The sequence below is a fragment of the Heterostelium album genome (assembly GCF_000004825.1).
Source record: "Heterostelium album PN500 unplaced genomic scaffold PPL_scaffold7, whole genome shotgun sequence".
In the NCBI taxonomy this organism is placed as follows: Eukaryota; Evosea; class Eumycetozoa; order Acytosteliales; family Acytosteliaceae; genus Heterostelium; species Heterostelium album.
The window spans coordinates 302,294-322,402 of record NW_008805069.1 but is presented as its reverse complement, the minus strand read 5'-3'; the positions used below and the strand labels follow the sequence as shown (position 1 = coordinate 322,402).

At 35.9% G+C, this 20,109-nt stretch overlaps 5 protein-coding genes across 5 annotated transcripts; 2 read left to right on the top strand and 3 right to left on the bottom strand.

The window, feature by feature from the left end:
- Nucleotides 1–157: 157 nt before the first annotated feature.
- On the bottom strand, nucleotides 158–5,730 carry xpo1 (exportin 1; the record flags this gene model as incomplete). The annotated part of the gene is made up of 8 exons (XM_020578325.1): nucleotides 158–986; nucleotides 1,031–1,814; nucleotides 2,120–2,713; nucleotides 2,787–4,406; nucleotides 4,521–4,848; nucleotides 4,927–5,118; nucleotides 5,219–5,500; nucleotides 5,638–5,730. 8 exons carry the CDS (start codon nucleotides 5,728–5,730, stop codon nucleotides 158–160), a joined length of 4,722 nt encoding a protein of 1,573 aa, XP_020431752.1.
- A 2,050-nt stretch (nucleotides 5,731–7,780) lies between these two features.
- Nucleotides 7,781–10,512, top strand: PPL_07489 (ATP-dependent Clp protease ATP-binding subunit; the record flags this gene model as incomplete). The annotated part of the gene is made up of 2 exons (XM_020578324.1): nucleotides 7,781–8,022; nucleotides 8,112–10,512. 2 exons carry the CDS (start codon nucleotides 7,781–7,783, stop codon nucleotides 10,510–10,512), a joined length of 2,643 nt encoding a protein of 880 aa, XP_020431751.1.
- A 157-nt stretch (nucleotides 10,513–10,669) lies between these two features.
- Nucleotides 10,670–12,350, top strand: PPL_07488 (uncharacterized protein; the record flags this gene model as incomplete). The annotated part of the gene is made up of 2 exons (XM_020578323.1): nucleotides 10,670–11,576; nucleotides 11,635–12,350. The coding sequence occupies 2 exons, from the start codon at nucleotides 10,670–10,672 to the stop codon at nucleotides 12,348–12,350; spliced, it is 1,623 nt and encodes a 540-aa protein (XP_020431750.1).
- Nucleotides 12,351–12,646: 296 nt separating this feature from the next.
- Nucleotides 12,647–14,247, bottom strand: PPL_07487 (uncharacterized protein; the record flags this gene model as incomplete). The annotated part of the gene is made up of 6 exons (XM_020578322.1): nucleotides 12,647–12,848; nucleotides 12,910–13,011; nucleotides 13,151–13,170; nucleotides 13,750–13,926; nucleotides 14,022–14,094; nucleotides 14,195–14,247. The coding sequence occupies 6 exons, from the start codon at nucleotides 14,245–14,247 to the stop codon at nucleotides 12,647–12,649; spliced, it is 627 nt and encodes a 208-aa protein (XP_020431749.1).
- A 609-nt stretch (nucleotides 14,248–14,856) lies between these two features.
- Nucleotides 14,857–20,102, bottom strand: wimA (uncharacterized protein; the record flags this gene model as incomplete). Its single annotated transcript, XM_020578321.1, has 4 exons — nucleotides 14,857–16,027; nucleotides 16,088–16,198; nucleotides 16,280–17,243; nucleotides 17,312–20,102. 4 exons carry the CDS (start codon nucleotides 20,100–20,102, stop codon nucleotides 14,857–14,859), a joined length of 5,037 nt encoding a protein of 1,678 aa, XP_020431748.1.
- Between the last annotated feature and the right edge of the window lie 7 nt (nucleotides 20,103–20,109).

Genomic DNA, 20,109 nt, shown 5'->3' with positions numbered 1-20,109 from the left:
TCTAAAAAAAAGGAATACAAGTTCACTTGTTTTGTTGTGTTATTTCAATTTGTTTTTTAACATTTTATTTTCAATTTTGTTATTGGTAGTGTTCTAAATTGTTTGATTCTGATGATGATACTCTATATTAGTACTTCACCCAACAAAACCATATATTTTATGTATCTATTTTAAAGATTGTTGCTGAACACCAATATCTATTTAGTTTGTCACCACTTAGAATAGACTCCCATTGATCTTTTTGAATGGAATATCGACCACTACCATCGTCTCCACCAATGATATAAATATAACTGTCTTCCTCTGATTCTTTATGATAGAGCATCGGTAGTTCGACTCCAGAATCTATTTCAGAATTTTTGAGATTAGTTATTTCTTTGGTTTGTATGTTTAATCGAACGAATCTTCTGTCGGTACTGTGTAAATAAATATTTCCATTGCCATCGGTACATGCTGACATCCACTTACACTTTTGATCTGATTGCCACTTTTCAATTGTTTTGTTCTTGATATCGAATATTGTCATTTCAAACTCATCTCTAGGAATGATATATAGATACTCTTTATCATAAACTGTAATAATTCCTGGATCATGGATCGGTAGATCTGAATGAAATAGTTCAAATTTCGATGTTCGTATATTGAATCTGCAGACATCTTGATGACTAACAATCAGATAAATATGATCTTGTCCATCATAACATGCCTGTGGCTGACAGGTGTAATAAAATAAAGATTCATCTTGATAAACCTGATATGTTTGATGTTTAATCGAGTATATACAGTATTTGTTGAGATTATCGTAACCACCAAACATGTAAATATTCCCTCCGATCGCAAATGATTGACTGCCATATGGATTATAATCTTTTATTGTTCCAAGATCAGTGATATTGTAATTAGATAAATCAATCAGTGATACTCCTTCATGGTGTGTTGAAAGCATGTACGTATGCTTGCTTTGATAATTTACAACTAAATTGATGCTGATATATTTTTTAATAGATGATTGAGTTTGGTGAAATCAAACTGTTTAGTTTTTATATTATAATTATTATTGTTATTTGGTATGATTGTAATTATTGAAGAAGATGATTTGAATTGATTATTATATTTATAGATTAAATCTAATATCATTGAATCAATATTATTATCATAATTCAATAGAATATCTTGAATGTTATAATTATTGTTGTTGGGGTTACAATAGAATATGGTTTCATTGTTTGATTTGATGAATGATGAAAGTGTTTGATTTGTATCGATTGATTCCATGATTGATGGGATTGAATAACTAGTTGTTATATCAATATTATCTGATGATGATGTATTTGATGTTTTTGTTGTATCACTATTATTACTGCTAGTATCCATGTCATTTAATTTAATAATATTTATTAAATATTTTAATTCATTGATATTATTCTCGATTTGATTGATGATTATCTCTTTGTCATCAATGATTGGTGTCTTTATCCTCTTCTCTTCATTCATAAGATACAAGTGCAACTCTTCAAAGTGTTTGGAGATCAGTTTCTCTTTTGAATCTAATTCACTGTATTTTGTTGTTGATGACTTTACTGTTTTCCAAATATCATCTAATCTTTTTGTAATGTGATTGGAATAAATGGTACTAGGTGTATCATTATTATTATTACTATTATTATTTAATATTTGATTGAGTGAAAGTCTTATTTCATCGATATGATCAACGAAATTAGAGTGTTCAACATCTTTGTTATGATTGGCAGAGCATCTTGAACACAACAACTTATTACACTCGTGACATATCAACTCTAATACTCTTTTATGATCTGAACATTTAAAATCAATATTACTATTAAACTTATTTTCCATCTTCAAATATAAATATGAAAACTTTGTTATTATGTTTATTTTGTTAAATTATTCTTTAAAGTGTAAAATTAAATGTTTGCGTTTTTCAAAAAAAAAAAAACAAAAAAAAATTACACAACAAAAAAAAAACAAAAAAAATATTAAATAAATATTCGATTTATTTAGATCTGCTGCGTTTGCAAGTTTGATTGTGAAATGGGTGGGTGTGTTTCGAAAGTGACTTAGTCTGCCATCTCCTCGTTTTCGTTTGGTCTGACCATACCTGGGATTGCTTGTGCTTTCTTGAGGATTGCCTCTCTTTCGGCGGCTTTCTCTTCACTGAAGAGCTCGACATTGTCAACACCTTGGAACTCCTTGAGTGTAATGAGGAAGTCACGCACTGAAACCTTAAAGTCATTGGAGTTGACGTTGGCCAACGAGAATAGCGCTTGAGTCATGCTTTGAACCTGGTTCTTTGAGACGTTGGGCGATGTCGATAAAAATTGATTGAGAATCTCACGCACGAAAATGGCGTTGGTCATTCCGGCTGGCTGAGGATTGGCGGCTTGGTCCCAGATGCAGACCTTGAGCATTCCATTCTCTACGACCTGGAGCATCATCTTTAGGATGTCGCATTGCAAGTTAAATCCTGACTTGTGGAATGAATCGGTTAAAATGTACATAATGTCAGTGAGCAATGGCACCAAATAAGATTTGAAGAAGGCATTCGAGACTTCAGAGTCCTTGGAAACATTCTCAATCAACTCCTTGAGAATGTTCAAACCAGTCTCTGAGATATTTCTCTCGGTATGCTTGAAAGCCCAAACAACACAGTCGATTAATAACTTGAATTGTTGCGGTGATAAACTGTGGAAAACTAAATAATTGATAAATTTGACAAGTTAAGTTAGAATTGTTTGGTGCTTAATTATTTAGTTTAGTTAACTTACCTGAAAAAGTATGAGCATTGATTGCTCTGATCAAATTAAAGAAATTGATTCTGTGATATGGATAGTCTTCAAAGTTCTTGGTGATCATACCAAGTGTGCATTCAAAGACGGCTTCGAGAATCTTGGTTACCTCGGGAAGAATGAATTGTTTGACAGAGGTGACGACGACGGCCATCAAGGAGAGAACCTCTGGGTCACGTGCCTCTGGAACGTTGGTCTTGTAGTCACCGAGGACTGCCTCCAACATCGGTGGAATGAAGTTCTTGTAGAGCATGCTCTTGTCGGTGGTCTTCTCGACGAATGTCTCCAACAACTTGAGTGTCTCCTTCTTGACTGACTTCATGCTCATGATGAGAGTGGTACGTTGTTGTGGATTCTTCGAGATGAAGTCACTGTAGGTTCTGTAGACGTTGAGCAAGTCCAAGTAGATCTTGGACATCTGCACCAAGAAGTAGGGACCGAGCGAGAGAGCTGCACGATTGTTGGTCTTCAACAAGTTGACAATGTTACGCGCCATATCGACATTCAAGATCGACTCGACGTTGGTTGCTGCCTTACCCATGATCTGTGTCCACGAGTTGTTTGGAAGCTCCATCAGCTTGATGACAAGACGGTCACGAGTGGCCGGGTCAGTCGAAGAGCTGATCATATAACCAACCGATTCGTAAAAGGTGTGGACTTGTCCTGGTTCCAAGTCAGAGATATAGGTTGGCAGGTTATTGAGCAACTCATTGATGAATGGCTGTGACTCCTCGACTTGGAGAATGACAAACTTACGCTTGCACTGCTTGGCAATCTTGAGGAAGGTGTCGCAAGCCATATCCTGAACACCGGGATGCGATTCGTGCATGAACTCAAAGAGCTTGTTGACGACGGTCTTTAGGAACTTCCAGTGATCCTTGAGGAAACGCGGATACTGACCAACGATATACATGATATCACTGGCAATCACTGCTTTGTTGTCTTTTCCACGTTTGACTTGGCAGAGCTCGAGCAACTCCTTGATGACGGTCACCAAGAACTTCTTCTCCTGGTCTTTGTTTTGCGCACCACTGATCGAACCGATCGCCCAACAGAGTGTGTTGATCTTCTGGTAGGACCACTCACGGTTGGTGACGAGCACGTTCAACTTGTCGAGCATGATGTTCTGAGTGTTATCTGGATCGAGATTGGTGAGGAAGATGAGTGTTTCACGCATCGATTCGTAGAGGGTGAGCGAGTCGGTGTCTTTGGTTTGCTCACGCACGATCATACCGTTCTCGTCTTCGACGACGATGACCTCCTCTGGCTTGGCCATACGCGAGATCAAAACGACACGAACCTTGCTCAAGATTGGCTTGTAGAGGTTCAAACGTGGTGGACCATTCAAGAATGGTGTCTCAGTGTAGAGATTGGACGACAAGAAGTTCCAGTACTCCAAACAGATCTTAAAGATTTCAATGTCATCGACATTGGAGCAGTGAATGAGAATCTCATGACCCATCGTCAAATAGGGAATATTCATTGGTGACTCTACAATCTTCAAGTGAACCTTGAAGAATGTAGTTAAAAAGATGGCAACACTATGAATGAAATCAGTTTCATTACTCTCACCTTCTTCGAAATCCTTTGGAATAGTTGCTATAATTTAATTATTAAAGATAAAGATAAAAAGAAGAACTAGAATGTTAGTAACAATATTGAATTGTGTTTGTTGGTAAATTATAGCTATTATTATTATTATTATTAACATACATGGATCAGGTTTGAAAAACTTTAATTTGTTCATGAATTGGTCGATGATGTGAACGAAAACACCGTCGTACTCGGTTCCGAGGGAGAGACCAGCAATCTCAATCAAGCATTTCAAAGCAGAGTTTCTGAGTTGCATCTCTGGGAAGTACTTGGAGAGAAGAAGCTTGACCAACTTGGATGGCTCCGGTGTTGGGTGTGTTTCGATGATATAGTGAAGTGGAATCCAAAACAAGAATCTTTGTAGGGTATCTAATGTAGCCTTTACAAGCGATGGTCTTGTTGCATTCTCGAGAATAAATTGACACAGTTCATTAATAAGAGAAAATTCCTAAAATTAAATAAAATATTAGTTAGTTAAAAATCAATAACTTGTTATATTATATTATATTTTGGTTTAGTTTGTTACCTTTTCAAAACTAATCTTAAGGTCTTGAATCTTTGCCTGGGTCATTTGCTCCTCAGAGAAATTGAAGATTTCTTCACTGAGAATTTTGAGAATATTCATGTTGTTCTCACACAAATATTCGTTGGTACGACTACTATTTACAATCTCAGGAACGAATGAAGACCAGTGGTGTGGCCATTCTTTCTTGAGGATCTATAAATTATAATTATGATAATATAATAGAAGAAGAAGCAAGATGGTTAATAAGCTAATATGAGAAGATAGATAGATAGCTAGGTAGATGACTACTTACTTGAACAAAAATGATATCGAGTTTGTTCAAAAGTTGCTTCTCACGAGCAAACGATTGAGGATCAGAACTTAGCGTAATGATAAGTCTTACAATAAAGTTCTTGATACCGTCGCATTGCTCTCTTGGGAGGGCTTTCCATTTGTATTTGATCAAGGACTCGAGAATCAAGAGAGCAAAGAATCTGGTCTGAGGGTTGTTCGATAGTGTTAGAATACTATCGACTCTCATCCATGAGTCTGGGTGCTCTTGAAATTGTCCCAATACCTTTTGAGCTTGTTCTCTCTATAAATAATAATAGATAATAAAAAGATAATGAATAGAAATATAATTATAAAATGAAATGATTAGTCGTTGTTGTTGTTTAAAATTAATATGATAGTATTGTTGTTTTAATAAAACAATGAGACTACTCTACTTACCTCTTTGGCGTTCGTAGAATGGTAGACGGCATTCACGATGTTGTCGAGAAGGTTGATATCAAGAGTTTCATTAAAGTTAAGTATATTTTCCATTTTAGTGGAAGGATCTTATGTACTAAACAAATAAAGAGGGTCTATAGATGGTGCGCGATTAGTTTAGTTGTAAAGTACAGAGAGACACACAGATGACAGATTGACAAAAAAAAATAAATATAAAAATGAGTGTGTGAGGGAGAAGCGGGAAATTTAAATTTTTTGATGATCACAAAAAAATATAAAAAAAGTCAATTTAATTTTTAGAGGAAGTTGATGTTGTGATTGTGAAATATTATTAATAGAATAGATCAAAGAGAATAGTTTGTGAATGATAGATATATGATTATATGATTATATGATATGAGATTAGATTTAAAAATAAAATAAAATAAAAAAAATGAAAAAAAGTAGAAAAAAAATAAATAAAGAATTAGTAAATATTAATTAATTTTTATATTATTATTAGTAAATAATAAAATATACAAACTTTAAAGTTTAAGTTTAAGGTTAAGTTTTGTTTAAGTTAGTCTCAAATGTAAAGTTTGAATTCAGGTGCTAGTTAAGTCAAACAAAAGATATAGTAATAGTAAGAATATCTCTTGTTAAGTAAAAGTAAAGTAATTAGTTTTTAAAGTAAAGTAGTCAAATAAAGTATTAAGTCTTTGTTTTTTGTTTTGTTTTTGTAATAAAATAATAACCTTTATATTGACAATTGTTTTATTCAATATAAATGTTAAAGTTTAGTTTATGTTTAAGTATTTTAAGTAAAAGTTTGTTTGTTTGTAGATATGTAACAGTTAAGTTATAAATTGGTCTTAAGGTAGGTACAAGTAGAGTCTAAGTAAAAGTATTGAATTTGTTTGTTTTTTTTAATGTTTTTGTTTTGTTTTGTTTTTTTTTTTTTTATGTTTTTGGTTTGTCAAAGTTAAGTAAAATAAAAATAATAATAAAGAAAGTTTCTCAAATCACAGTAAAAGTAAAAGTAAAGTAAAATGTAATAAGTCAAAGTAACAGGTAAATTAAGTAGTCAAATAATAAATTAATTTAATTTTGTTTGGTATTTTAAATTTAATTAATTATATTTGTATTAGTTTTGTTTTTGTTTTTTTTTTTTTTTGTTTTTAGTTTAAGTTTAGTATTTGGTAATAAAATTTGGTTTATGTTTAAAGTTAAAGTATTAAGGTAGGTAGGTAAATCAGTAAAGAGTTAAAGTTAAAAGTTGCAAGTAAAAAAAGTTAATGTTAAAAGTTAATGTTTGTTGTTTTTGAGTGTAGTGTAAGTGAACTGGTTTTTTTTTTTGCAAAAAAATAAATTAAAAATAAATTAAATATTTAAATAAAAATTAAATTAAACTCAAATAAACCCACTAACAAAACCCACTTTTGGATATTTATTTTTTTCTTTCTATTTTTCTATTTTTTTTTTTTGGAAGTATTCTGTTATAACCATAGTAATAATTTGGTGTTATGTTTATTTATTTTTGATCAATTTTATGTAGTAGTTCATTTTTGATTTTAACAACAGTAATATTAAAAAATATTAATTAAAAAAAAAAAAAAAGACAACAAGTTTGGTTTTTATGTGATATCTCATCGAAAATTAAATCAAATTTCATTTAGATTTCATATGAAAATTCACTTGGATTTCATTTGGATTTCAATTATATAGAACTTGAATTTTGGGGTGTTTTAAATAGTATTTCATGCGAATTTAATTTATGTGGTGAATTGAGTTTTAAGATTTTTTGTTAGTTCACTATTTAAGGAATTGGGATAGGATCTACAAAACATTCATTTCTATTTAAAATTAAAGACGAACAACAACAAGACAATAGTCAACTAAGATTGCATTATTTTCATTGTATATTTCACATAATAAATAAGATTATTTTTATTAATATTCAATATCCACAACACAACACAACACTCATTAATAACAAACATACATACATATATATCTATTTTAGTTATTATTATTTTTTAAATATTAAATTAAGTTTTTTATATTTATTACATATTTACATATATATATACACACTCATATAATTAATTATTATATCATTATCTAATCTATCTATTAGTAACATTAATAAATCAAATTTTAAAAAATGTCATTAAATCCAGAAACATTTACAGAGAAAACCAATTCAATTCTACTTGCTAGTCAGGAGTTGGCAAGAGAAAAATGTAATACTCAATTGACACCAGCACATTTGTTACAGGCATTGTTGAGTGATGAAGATCATTTGGCAACTACCATCTTCGAAAAAGCAGGTGGAGATATTAACAAGATTGAAAATGGAACAAAGAGATTATTACAAACATTACCAGTACAAAGACCACCACCTCAGTAAGTATAATAATAATAATAATAATAGATTTATAATATATTTATAAATAACTTTTTATTAACATTTAAATTTTAATTATAATTTATAGGGATATTTCACCAAATAGTTCAATGATAAATGTATTGAGAACAGCTGCCAAGAATCAAAAGAACAATGGAGATTCTCATCTTGCTGTGGATCATTTGATTCTCGGTTTGCTCGAAGATCCATCAGTGTTATCGGTTCTCGGTGATGGAGGTGCCAGAAAAGATCAAGTTCAAGCAGCCGTCAAAGAGGTAAGAGGTAATAAGAAGATTACTTCTGCCACTGCAGAGTCGACCTACGAAGCGTTGTCAAAGTACGGTCACGATCTGGTTGCCGATGCCGCCACCGGAAAGTTGGATCCAGTCATCGGTAGAGACGACGAGATTCGTCGTGTCATTCGTGTGCTCTCGAGAAGAACCAAGAACAATCCAGTGTTGATCGGTGAGCCTGGTGTAGGAAAGACTGCCGTCGTAGAGGGTCTGGCTCAGCGTATCGTTCACGGTGACATTCCCGACAATTTGAATTGCAAAGTTATAGCGCTGGATATGGGTGCGTTGATTGCCGGTGCCAAGTATCGTGGTGAGTTCGAGGAGCGTCTCAAGGCGGTGCTCAAAGACGTCAAGGAGTCGAATGGTGGTATCATCTTGTTCATCGATGAAATCCACTTGGTGCTCGGTGCCGGTAAGACTGACGGTGCTATGGATGCCGCCAATCTCTTGAAGCCGATGTTGGCGCGTGGTGAACTACGTTGTATCGGTGCCACTACTCTCGATGAATACAGAAAGTATGTCGAAAAGGATCCAGCATTCGAACGTCGTTTCCAACAGGTCATGGTAAGCGAACCGTCGGTTAGCGACACCATTTCCATCCTCAGAGGTTTGAAGGAGCGTTACGAAGCTCATCATGGTGTGAGAATCACTGACAACTCGTTGGTTGTCGCTGCACAATTATCTCACAGATACATCACCAACCGTTTCCTCCCGGATAAAGCTATTGACTTGCTCGACGAAGCCTGTGCCAACATCAGAGTGCAATTGAATTCTCAGCCAGAAGCAATCGACCAGCTCGAAAGAAGAAAGTTGCAGCTGGAGGTAGAGAAGACCGCCCTCGAGAAGGAGGAGGACGACCAATCGAAACACCGTCTGGAAGACGTCAAAGAAGAGTTGGCCAAGATCCAAGACGAGTTGACACCTCTGCAAGCCATCTACCAGAAGGAAAGATCAAGAGTCGACAAGATCCGTGACCTCAGAAAGAAGTTGGAAGACGTCAAGGTCAAGCTGGCCGACGCCGAGAGACGTTACGATCTCCAACTGGTAGCCGATTTGAAATACTATGTAATTCCAGACCTCGAGAAACAAATAGAGAATTGTAACATCGAAAGAAAAGACGCCAAGAAAGATTCACTCGTCAGTGAAACCGTTACTTCTGAGCAAATCGCAGAGGTAGTCTCCAGATGGACTGGTATCCCCGTGACCAAGTTATCACAAACCGAGAAACAACGTACTCTCTCACTTGGAAAGCATCTTCACGAGCGTGTAGTTGGTCAAGATGAAGCTGTCGATGCCGTTGCCGATGCCGTCTTGAGATCGAGAGCCGGTCTCGCCAGATTGAACCAACCACTGGGTTCGTTCCTCTTCCTCGGTCCAACTGGTGTTGGTAAGACTGAACTCGCCAAAGCGCTGGCAGTCGAGCTGTTCGATGACGAAAAACATATGATTCGTATCGATATGTCAGAGTACATGGAGCAACACGCAGTTGCACGTCTCATCGGTGCTCCACCAGGTTACGTCGGTTACGATCAAGGTGGTCAACTCACAGAAGCCGTTCGTAGAAAGCCATACAGTGTTGTACTATTTGATGAAGTCGAGAAAGCACATCCACAAGTGTGGAATGTTCTCTTGCAGGTTCTCGACGACGGTCGTCTCACCGACGGCCAAGGTAGAACGATCGACTTTAGCAATGTGGTGATCATCTTGACAAGTAACCTCGGTTCACAATATCTGCTGGCAGAGTCGAATGCAGAGATCTTCAACACCGGTCTCTCGCAGCACGTCAAAGACCAGGTGATCAACGAAGTCAGAAAGCACTTCCGTCCGGAGTTCTTGAATCGTCTCGATGACATCGTCGTGTTCAGTCCACTTACCAAAGCCAATTTGGAGAGTATCATCACCTTGCAACTCAGATCGGTCACCAAGCGTCTCGAGTCACAAAATATCTCTGTCAACGTGTCAAAGCCTGCAATGGATTCCATTCTCAAGAGCGCCTACGATCCATCTTATGGTGCACGTCCACTCAAGAGATACTTGGAGAAACACATCGTCACAGAGCTTAGCAAACTTATTCTTGCTGGTGATCTAAAAGAGAATTCACATGTAGATATCGATCAAAAGGATAACAAGTTATCTTTCGATGTATCTAATGGTCCATCATCGACCAAAAAAGTTAAAAACCCACAAATAAAATAAAATAAAATAAAATAAAATAAAATAAACACCCCAACACAATTTTAAACTTAAATCTTTACTTTTTTTCATACTTATGTTTTGTTATTTTTCCTTTTAAAATTTTGTTGTTTACTTTGATTAATAATAATTATACTTATATTTATAATAATATTTAATTATGGATAGTAAAGTTAGCAAAAATAATGATTTTAAATGTTCAGATCATAAAAGAGTATTAGAGTTGGTATGTCACGAGTGTAATAAGTTGTTGTGTTCAAGATGCTCTGCCAATCATATCAAAGATATGGAGCATTCTACTTTCGTTTATCATATCGATGATATTAGATTGGGACTAAATCAAGTATTAAATAATAATAGTAATAGTAGTAATAATAATAATAATGATACAAATAGTACATATCATTTCAAATATATTTCACAAAGATTAGATGATATTTGGAAAACAATAAAGTCATCAACAGCAAAATACAGCGAATTAGATTCAAAAGAGAAACAGATCTCCAAACACTTTGAAGAGTTGCATTTGTACCTTATGAGTGAAGAGAAAAAGATAAAGACACTAATCATTGATGACAAAGAGATAATCATCAATCAAATCGAGAATAATATCAATGAATTAAAATATTTAATAAATATAATCAAATTAAATAATAGTTATGATAGATCAACATCAAATACATCATCATCTTCATCATCATCAGATAATATTGATACAACAACTAGTTATTCAATTCCATCAATCATGGAATCAATCGATACAAATCAAACACTTTCATCATTCATCAAATCAAACAATGAAACCATATTCTATTGTACTCTTTCTTACAACATTAATATTAATAGTGCTAATAGTAATTATAGCATTCAAGATATTCTATTAAATTATGATAATAATACAGATTCAATGATATTAGATTTAATCTATAATTATAATAATCAATTCAAATCATTTTCATCTTTATCAACAACAACAATCATAAACAATATCAATAATAAATATTACCATTTAATAATTGATAAGTTTGATTTCACCAAGCTTCATAAACTATTGAAGCAATCGATTCGTATTTTTTCTAATTGATTTATCGAATTACAATATCACTGATCTTGGAGAGTTAAAAGGGTTTGATCTATATCCATACGATAGTCAATCAATTACAATTGGAGAGAATATTTACATATTTGGTTCTTACTTTATCGAAGCCAAATGCTGTGTATATTCGATAAGACATCAAACATATCATGTTCATACTATTAAAGATATCGATGATGTATTTTCAGCAATTGATAAAGCATGTTATGATGGACAAGATCATATATATCTGATTTTAGGACGTAGTATCTATCGATTTAATATTAGAACTCTTCAATGTGAATTGTATCAATCAGAAGCTTTGAACTTTCCCAAAGCAATTACTGCATTGTATGATAACGGATATCTATATATCATATCTCAATATGAATTTGAAATGTCAATAATCAATATCAATCGCAAAACAATGGAAAATTGGAAATCAGATCAACAGTGTGAGTGGATATCAGCATGTACTGATGGCAATCGACATATTTATTTGCACAGCAAACACAATAGATTCATTCGATTCAACATCCTCACCAAAGAAATTAAAAACCTCAAAACCATGGTAAAACGATCTAATAATACACGATCAATGGTATATCACCGAGTATCGGAGAAAGAGAGTTATATTTATAACATTGGTGGAAATAAAGGTAGTGGTAGATATTCCATCGAAAAAGATCAATGGCAATTTATTCTTTATGGAGACGAATATGATAGATCACATTGCTCAGCAACTATCTTTGAAATAGATAAATAAATAAAAATATATATTCAAATTAAATAGTGAACCATATTATTTTATTTTTTTTATTTAAATAAACATCCACATTTTTTGTTTAATTATTGAAGTTTCCTTTCATTAATATTTGTCCAACCATTCACTTGCATTTCTATTTTTGCTTTTTCATCAGGGTATTGGTGAAGCAATTGATTTTTTGGCTGACTCAAGTAGTTGTGAAGCAAATTTGAAGTAGCCTTTTGTTAAATGTTCATTGTAATTTGGAATTTGAAGAGATGTCACATTGTTACTTCCAAGATCAATTTTAACAATCGTCAAATTTCCATTGATATAGAAACTGGTTCACCCAAATAGATTTCAGCATTTTTCTTCAGTTTAGAGAAAATAAAAGAAACCATCTCTTCTGGTGAATAAAATTTCTCAGTACCATTTACTGTGACTGAAACCTTTGGGTTATCCAATTCATCTGGTATTACCTTGAATGGTAACATATCAAAATCTTCAATCTTTGAAAATCTACAAAAAATGTGTTTACTAATAAACCATTTTAATAAATTAAAAGCAATATAATATTTACTTTTTACCTATTAATTGTTTTAAATTAAATATAGTATTACTAGCATTGGAAAATGCGAGATTCTTTGCTTCTTGTCCAACAAGAACTTCAATATCAATGAGGCTAACTTAGGATGGTATTGTCAATATCAGGTATGATTATAGATTTTTTTATTATATTAAATAAATTTTTTTTTTTTTTAAATGTATAAAAAAGAAAAGTAAGTAGTATGACTCATTGATAACTCATTTTCAACAATCACAAGTAATCAACATTTAATTTCTTTATTTAAATTAGTGTTTGGTGATTGAAGTGTGAAAGATTTAATTAATAATTATACAGATCAAATGATTTTAGCTTTCTTTAATCAAATGATCTGTATCATTACTGTTCTCACCTCTTAGGTTGTGTTTCTCCGAATGCAAATTCAACAAATTTCCTCAAAATTCATATATATATAAATAAAATAATATGCTTAATCCAATCGACTTTTTTGCAATTGTGAACATAGATATCTAAAGTCAAACAGAGTGGTTTATTTACAAAAAGTTTATTGAACTATCTCGAAAGTATATTTTATAACTTTGATACTTTAGTATTGTGATCCTTTACAAGTGTTGAGATGTTTCTAAAGTTTTTGTGATTGGCATCTCTCATCAGTTGGAACAAGATACTCTCGGTGCTAGTAATGAAAGCACCGCTCTGTCTCAATCTCTCGATTGCTGTATTCTTGTCGTCTAGACGCTGACTTGACACGGCATCGCGCACCACATGCACTTCGTAACCATCCTCGAGCAGATCCAGTGTAGTCTGTAGAATGCATACGTGTGTCTCGATGCCAGTGAGTATGACAGATCTCACATGACTGAGATCACCGCCTTTCAAACGTGACTTGATCTCTGGAATGTACATAGAGAACAGTGTCTTTGGATACACTTTGTAGGTGCTCGGCGATACCTCATCGATCATCGATCCCAGTGCCTTTGGATATTGCTCCGTACCAACAATAGGAACATTAAGTTCTTGACATCCTTTAATCTACCAAAAGCAAAACAACAACGACAACAATATTAATTAATATATTAGTTTAGTAACAACACAACATAACATAATAGCTATTATAAAACACCTACTAAAGTACTAGCATGTTGAACTAAACGTGGCATATCATGAATAAGGGGTACAAACTTTTGTTGAATATCACATCTATCATAATTTAATTTAATGTTTGTTAGCAATTAAAAACAAACATATAATAATAATAGAATACATATAATATCAATATCATTAATATCAATATACATACACAAATAAAGCAGAAGACTCTGTCAATATTTTACCAAGAAGTCTTGAACCCATTTTATTAAACTGGTTTATTTTATTAATTTAGTTTGCAGAACAAATACTTTGATTTTAATTAATTTTTTAATTTACTAATTTTTTTTTTTTTTTATTTATGCACATTTTTCAAAACACAAACAAATGAACACTACTTGTACAAAGGATGGCAATACTAATATAAAGATGAATATAACAGAGTTTTATTGTTTTTTTTTTGAACAGGTTGTAAGAATATTTGATGGTATATTATTAAGTCAGCAGACAATTTTGTTTATCTCTTCATTCAATCGTTTGTTCGTCTGTGGTCTAATTTCAAACAATCAATGAGAATCATCAAGAATTGGCTCCAGTCGAAAGATACGTCTTGAGTTAGATCACAAACCTCTATTGAGAATGGGATATCGATTGTTTGTCCATTATCTATCAATTATAGATAATCTAAACACTGATACAACTGATATGTAAATATTTAATTTGATTAGTTAGTTAGTTTATCTACTGTAACAATTAATTAAATAATTAATCCTTTTATTTGTAGTTGTTATCAAATACTTGGTGAAATTACATCATCAGAAAGATAGAGAAATAAAGACTTTTTTTTTTTTTTTTTTTTTTACTAATAATTTTTTATTGAGTGGGTGGGAAATTTGGTATGGAAGCAGACATTGGTGGTGCTCCCATTGGAGGACTACTCATCATGGGTGGCGCTGCTCCCATCATAGGTGGTGGTGCTACTCCCATTGGCGAGCTTCCCATCATGGGTGGTGGCGCTGCTCCCATTGGTGAGCTTCCCATCATGGGTGGTGGCGCTGCTCCCATTGGTGAGCTTCCCATCATGGGTAGCGGTGCTGCCACTCCCATCATGGGTGGTGGTGCTGCTCCCATTGGCGAACCACTCATCATCTGTGGCATACCAGTGGCCATTGGTTGTTGTTGTTCGATTGGCATTGGTGCGGATGGTTCGAACTGACCGGGAACTGGCATTGATGGTTTGAACGCGGAATTGGTTCCATCGTTGGAAGACACAAGATTAGCTCCGGAACCAGAGTAAACAGATTGATTCAATGTGTCCAAGTAACGAGGTCTTCTCTTTCCACCGGGATTTGGAGAGATCAATGAATATTTGTTGACGCCGGGCGAGAGTGGCGATGATTCCTCACCGTTGGGACCAACGTCACCATGTGGCGACGACGAGTGTGGAATCATTGGAGAACCCATTCCAACGGGTGGACTTGAATTGCCCGGTGTCGAATAGTTTCCGTTTGGCGAGGGTGATGGATCCATCATGGGTGGTGGCGGAGTTGGTTCCGCTGGCTTTGGCAGTGGTTTGCCCTTCTCGATCCAGGTGCCAAGCTTCTCGTCGTAGATGAATTTGTTTTCGTCGTTGAGCAGCATCTCCTTGGCGTTCGACTTGTTCTTCTTCCAGAACCACCATGATTTGCCACCGGCTTGCTTGTCCTTGTCGTCATCCTGTGACATGCCAGTGGCGCTGTCGAGAGTTTCACCCTCTGGTGTTGGTGCGGGTGGCTGACTCAAATCCTTCTTTGGTGTTTTTGTAGAGAATGAACTATACAAATCTTCATCATCGTCAAACTTGAGTGAGCTATTTGATTTTGTGACTGCTGGCTTCACTGGTGATTCCTTGACCGGCTGAGCAGCTACTGGTGCCACAGCAGCGACTACAGGTACCGGTGCTGTTGAAACAACAGCAGCAGGTGCATTATTTGATTTCTTTGATCCACCAAATCCAAATTTGAATATAGAAGGTAATTGAATCCATGATCCAGATGTATTCATCCTAAAATCAAGTTAGTTAGAAAGAAGATATGTAAAAAAAATGGTAGTTGTAGCTACTTACTTGGATGATGAGAAATTCATTAATCTCTCAGAGAAGGTGTCAAGTTGATATATAAAGTTGGGATTATTAATATTATGATTCTTTAATGTATTTTTAATGGTATTTATATATCTAAAGAGAAAGAAGAAGTGGAATTAGTTTCAAATAGATCTATCGTTCAAACTTTTAACGACTGGTTATTGACAAACTTACTTTGATGATTGTTCAATCATTCCTAAATCACATAATAATGTAGCATATAAAAATTTATAAACCAAAATCATTGGCAATGAATATTGAGAGTTACCGAGTGTTTTTCCGTATTCGTAGATTTCAGAACGCTGAAGTGACTCTGTTGTTATATAGTGTTTCGATACTTTGTGATCACCACCTAATAGTACAATTCTGCTGTTTGGATTATCCAATGGTCCAAACTGGTAGTCAGAGAGTAAGTAGCATGCGTGTGCTGCCTCGACTCGCTTCTGGATCGCCCAGATACGGTCACCCATCTCACCGATCACCTTTTGACCCTGTGCCTTTCCGTTGAAGAGGAGAGCAGCGATGTTCTCCTTCCAGCTCTCTAGGAAGGCGGGCGATGCGTTGACACCCTGCAAGTCTTTGAACAACTCACGAGTGTTGTTCGAGTACAAACTGTAGACGGTCTTTAGCGGTGATCCCAATGGGAATGAATTGTTGCTGAATGCCAACAGTGTTTTGCCGTATGCCTCTGGTCCGAGGTAATGTGAAAGTACAATGGCATGAGTCCAGAGCTGGTTGTCCATTGTGAATTTGTGTGCGCCTACGAGATCGCCACGAATCAACAGGTTTTGCATCTCGTTGAGTAGGATCTGTAGGTCGGCATCAGATCGATTCAGTTGCTGTGGTGGGAAGTTGGTCATCGAGTTTTTGTTGTCCAGGAGAAGCTTGTGGAGTGTCTTGTCAAAGTTCTTCTCGTTGTCGAGGATTTGACCTTCGTTGTTGTTGAGAACCACAAGCAATTCCCAGAGAAGATGCGATGCCTCTGGGTCACGCGAGCAAAGGGTATCCATTCGACCACTTCCGATATCTGCTATTCTCTCTTGAATCCACTTATTGACAGTGTCCTTTGAGGTGCTGTTGGTCAGTGGACCTGGAAAGTAGATACATTGTGATAGAGTTGCGATTGTCCAACCAGGTTCTTTACATTGATGGTTTGGATCGAGGTCGATCTAACCTGTGGAGTTGGACGCAACATGGCAACCTTACCTCCGAATCCAAAGGTGAACACTGGATGTGGACGTGTGAAGAGAGGTGTATCAGTCTTGGCAACAGCTGGTGTTGCACCCCAACCTTGTTGATATCCTTGTTGTTGATAATATTGATTGGATTGTTGATACTGTTGTTGTTGTTGATTATATTGAATTGGCATGGATGGTTGTGATGGTTGTTGTTGTTGATAGTAGTTTTGTTGTGGTTGCATTGATGCCATTGGATATTGAGAAGGTGACTGTGAGTATGATCCACTGAGATTGGCTGGTGGTGGAATACTGGCATTGAGAGAACCTGGATTGGATGATGGGATTGCCATTGGAAGTGAAGGTGTGTAGGAAGATGGCGAGGGTGGAACACTATTTGGATTCACTGGCAGAGGTGGTTGCTGTGGTGTGGCGACCTGCATTTGGCTTTGCAATGGCGAAGATGGTGTGTATCCAACTTGTTGCTTCAACATGGCACTGAACTCATTGGAGTTGGTTCTGGCGTGTGTAGGTTGATACGATGGCAATCCACTGGCGGACTGACTAAGTGAGGCTGCAGAAGTGACCGATCCTGGATTGCTATGGTTGGTGGCGGTGTTGCTGTTGTTAGTGACGCTGTTGTTACCATAGGAAGAGTGACTGAATGAAGAGGAAGGAGATGGAACTTGATATTGGTGAGCAGCTGGTGGTTGTTGTTGTTGTTGTTGGAGTGGTGTTGGCATTGGCATTGGCATCGACGATTGAGTGTACGATGACGATGGTGAATGAGATGGTGAGGTAGTACCACTTAGATGCTGAACTTGTGGGTGTGTTGGTGGCTGAGCATTGAATGTATGGGTCGATGGTGACGATGGTTGATAATATGGTACTTGCTCTGACGATCTCTGTGGAGTGGAAGCACTGAACTGTCGTTGATGTTGATGTGGCTGTTGTTGAGTGGTTGGTGGTGATATATTGTGTGAAACAGGTGATGCTGGTTGATATTGATTGGTGGCAATTGGTGGTTGTGCCAGTGGTTGTGGTTGTAGTGGTTGGTATTGATTAGTAGCAACTGGAACGGATGGCTGATATTGATTGACAGCTGGTGGTTGAGGTTGATATTGATTAGTAGGAACTGGTTGTGGTGGTTGTTGTTGCTGATATTGGTTATTATAGGCACTCCACTGTTGTTGTTGAGCTGATGGTTGTTGTTGTTGTTGAGAGAATTGATCAAAGAAACTGGCCTGTGGATATTGCTGTTGTGGTTGTTGTGGCTGTCCCCATTGATTTTGTTGTGGTTGTGGTTGTTGCTGATATTGGTTATTATAGCCATTCCACTGTTGTTGTTGTCCACTATATTGTTGTTGCTGTTGACCATATTGATTATTATTATAACCACCATTCCACTGTTGTTGTTGAGCTGCCTGTTGTTGTTGCTTTTGTTGCTCCAATAAATATAGTTTATGTTGCTCCTCTTGTATTCTTCTTTGTTCTTCCTCTTGCTTTCTTTGTAGTTCTTGTTGCTCCTTTCTACGTTGTTCCTCCTCTTGTTGAATGATGAGTGTATCAAAGAACGACGATCCAAAATCATCATTTCCACCACCACCGCCACCAAAGAAGTTGTTTCCACCACCGCCAACTCCGCTGTCACCGCCAAAGAATGAAGAAAGTTCTTTCTCTGGTTGTGCAGGCTGTTGTTGTTGCTGAACAGGAGCAGGTGGCTGAGAGGCAACTACTGCTGGTGCGACAACTGACTGCTGTTGAGAAACGACAGCAGGTGGCTCGCTAGTAATAGTTGTGGTGGTAGCAGCAGCGATAGTTGGACTGGCTGGCTTAGTAAAGAATGAAGAGAAATCATCGTTTCCACTTGCACTGTCACCAAAGAACGAAGAACAATCTTTTTCACTCGATTGTGAAGTTGTTTCTGTTGCTAATGGTTGTTGTTGTTGCTGCTGTTGGAAGAAGTCGCCAGTTGCTGGTGGAAGTGTGGAGGACGGTGTTGAAAACTGCTCGGTGGTATCACTGAAAGGAATGGAGTTTTGCGAGGAATCGATGCTATCTTGCTCGAAATTCGACGAAACAGAGTTTGTTTCTTGTAAAAATGTAACACTGTCTTTTGATCCACTGTCGCCAACCAATGGAATGTCCTCGGACAACACTGAATTTGATATCGAGGTAAATGATTCACTTGTTGCATTTGAAACATCGGAATTATCAAGTTGGCTACTATTGGCACTGGTAACAGTCATTGAATCAATAATACTATTATCAATCTCATTTTGTTGTTGTTGTTCTGGTTGTTCAACATTCTTTTCGCTCTCCTGTTGTTGTTGTTGAACTTGTGACTCTGTATGTATTTCGGTTTGTTCATTCTGTTCATGTTGTTGCTGTTCTTGTTGGTGTTGTTCTTGTTGTTGTTGAACTTGTTCCACATCAACTTGAGATGATTGTGTAGTTTCTTGAACTGGTGGTGGTGAAGATTCTACCTGTTCAATTGTCAAATTTTCAATTTGTTGTTGTAAATCTTCAACAAGTTGTTGTTCATTCTGTTGTTGTTGTTGTTGTTGTGGAGGTTCTTCTGTTGGTACTGAAAGATCTTGTGGTGGTTCTTGTGTTGGTTCCTGTGGTGGTTCTTGTGGTGATGTTGTTGTTACTTCATGTTGTGAATCTTGTGTTGGTTGTTGTGCTTGTTCTTGTGGTGGTGTTGGTGGTGTCGGTGCATTTTCTGCTGGAGCTAGAGGTTCTTGTGGTGGGGTTGAGAATGAATCGAAAAAACTCTCACCATTGTCACCGTCAAACTGTACTTCGAAGCCATTATCCATTCTAACT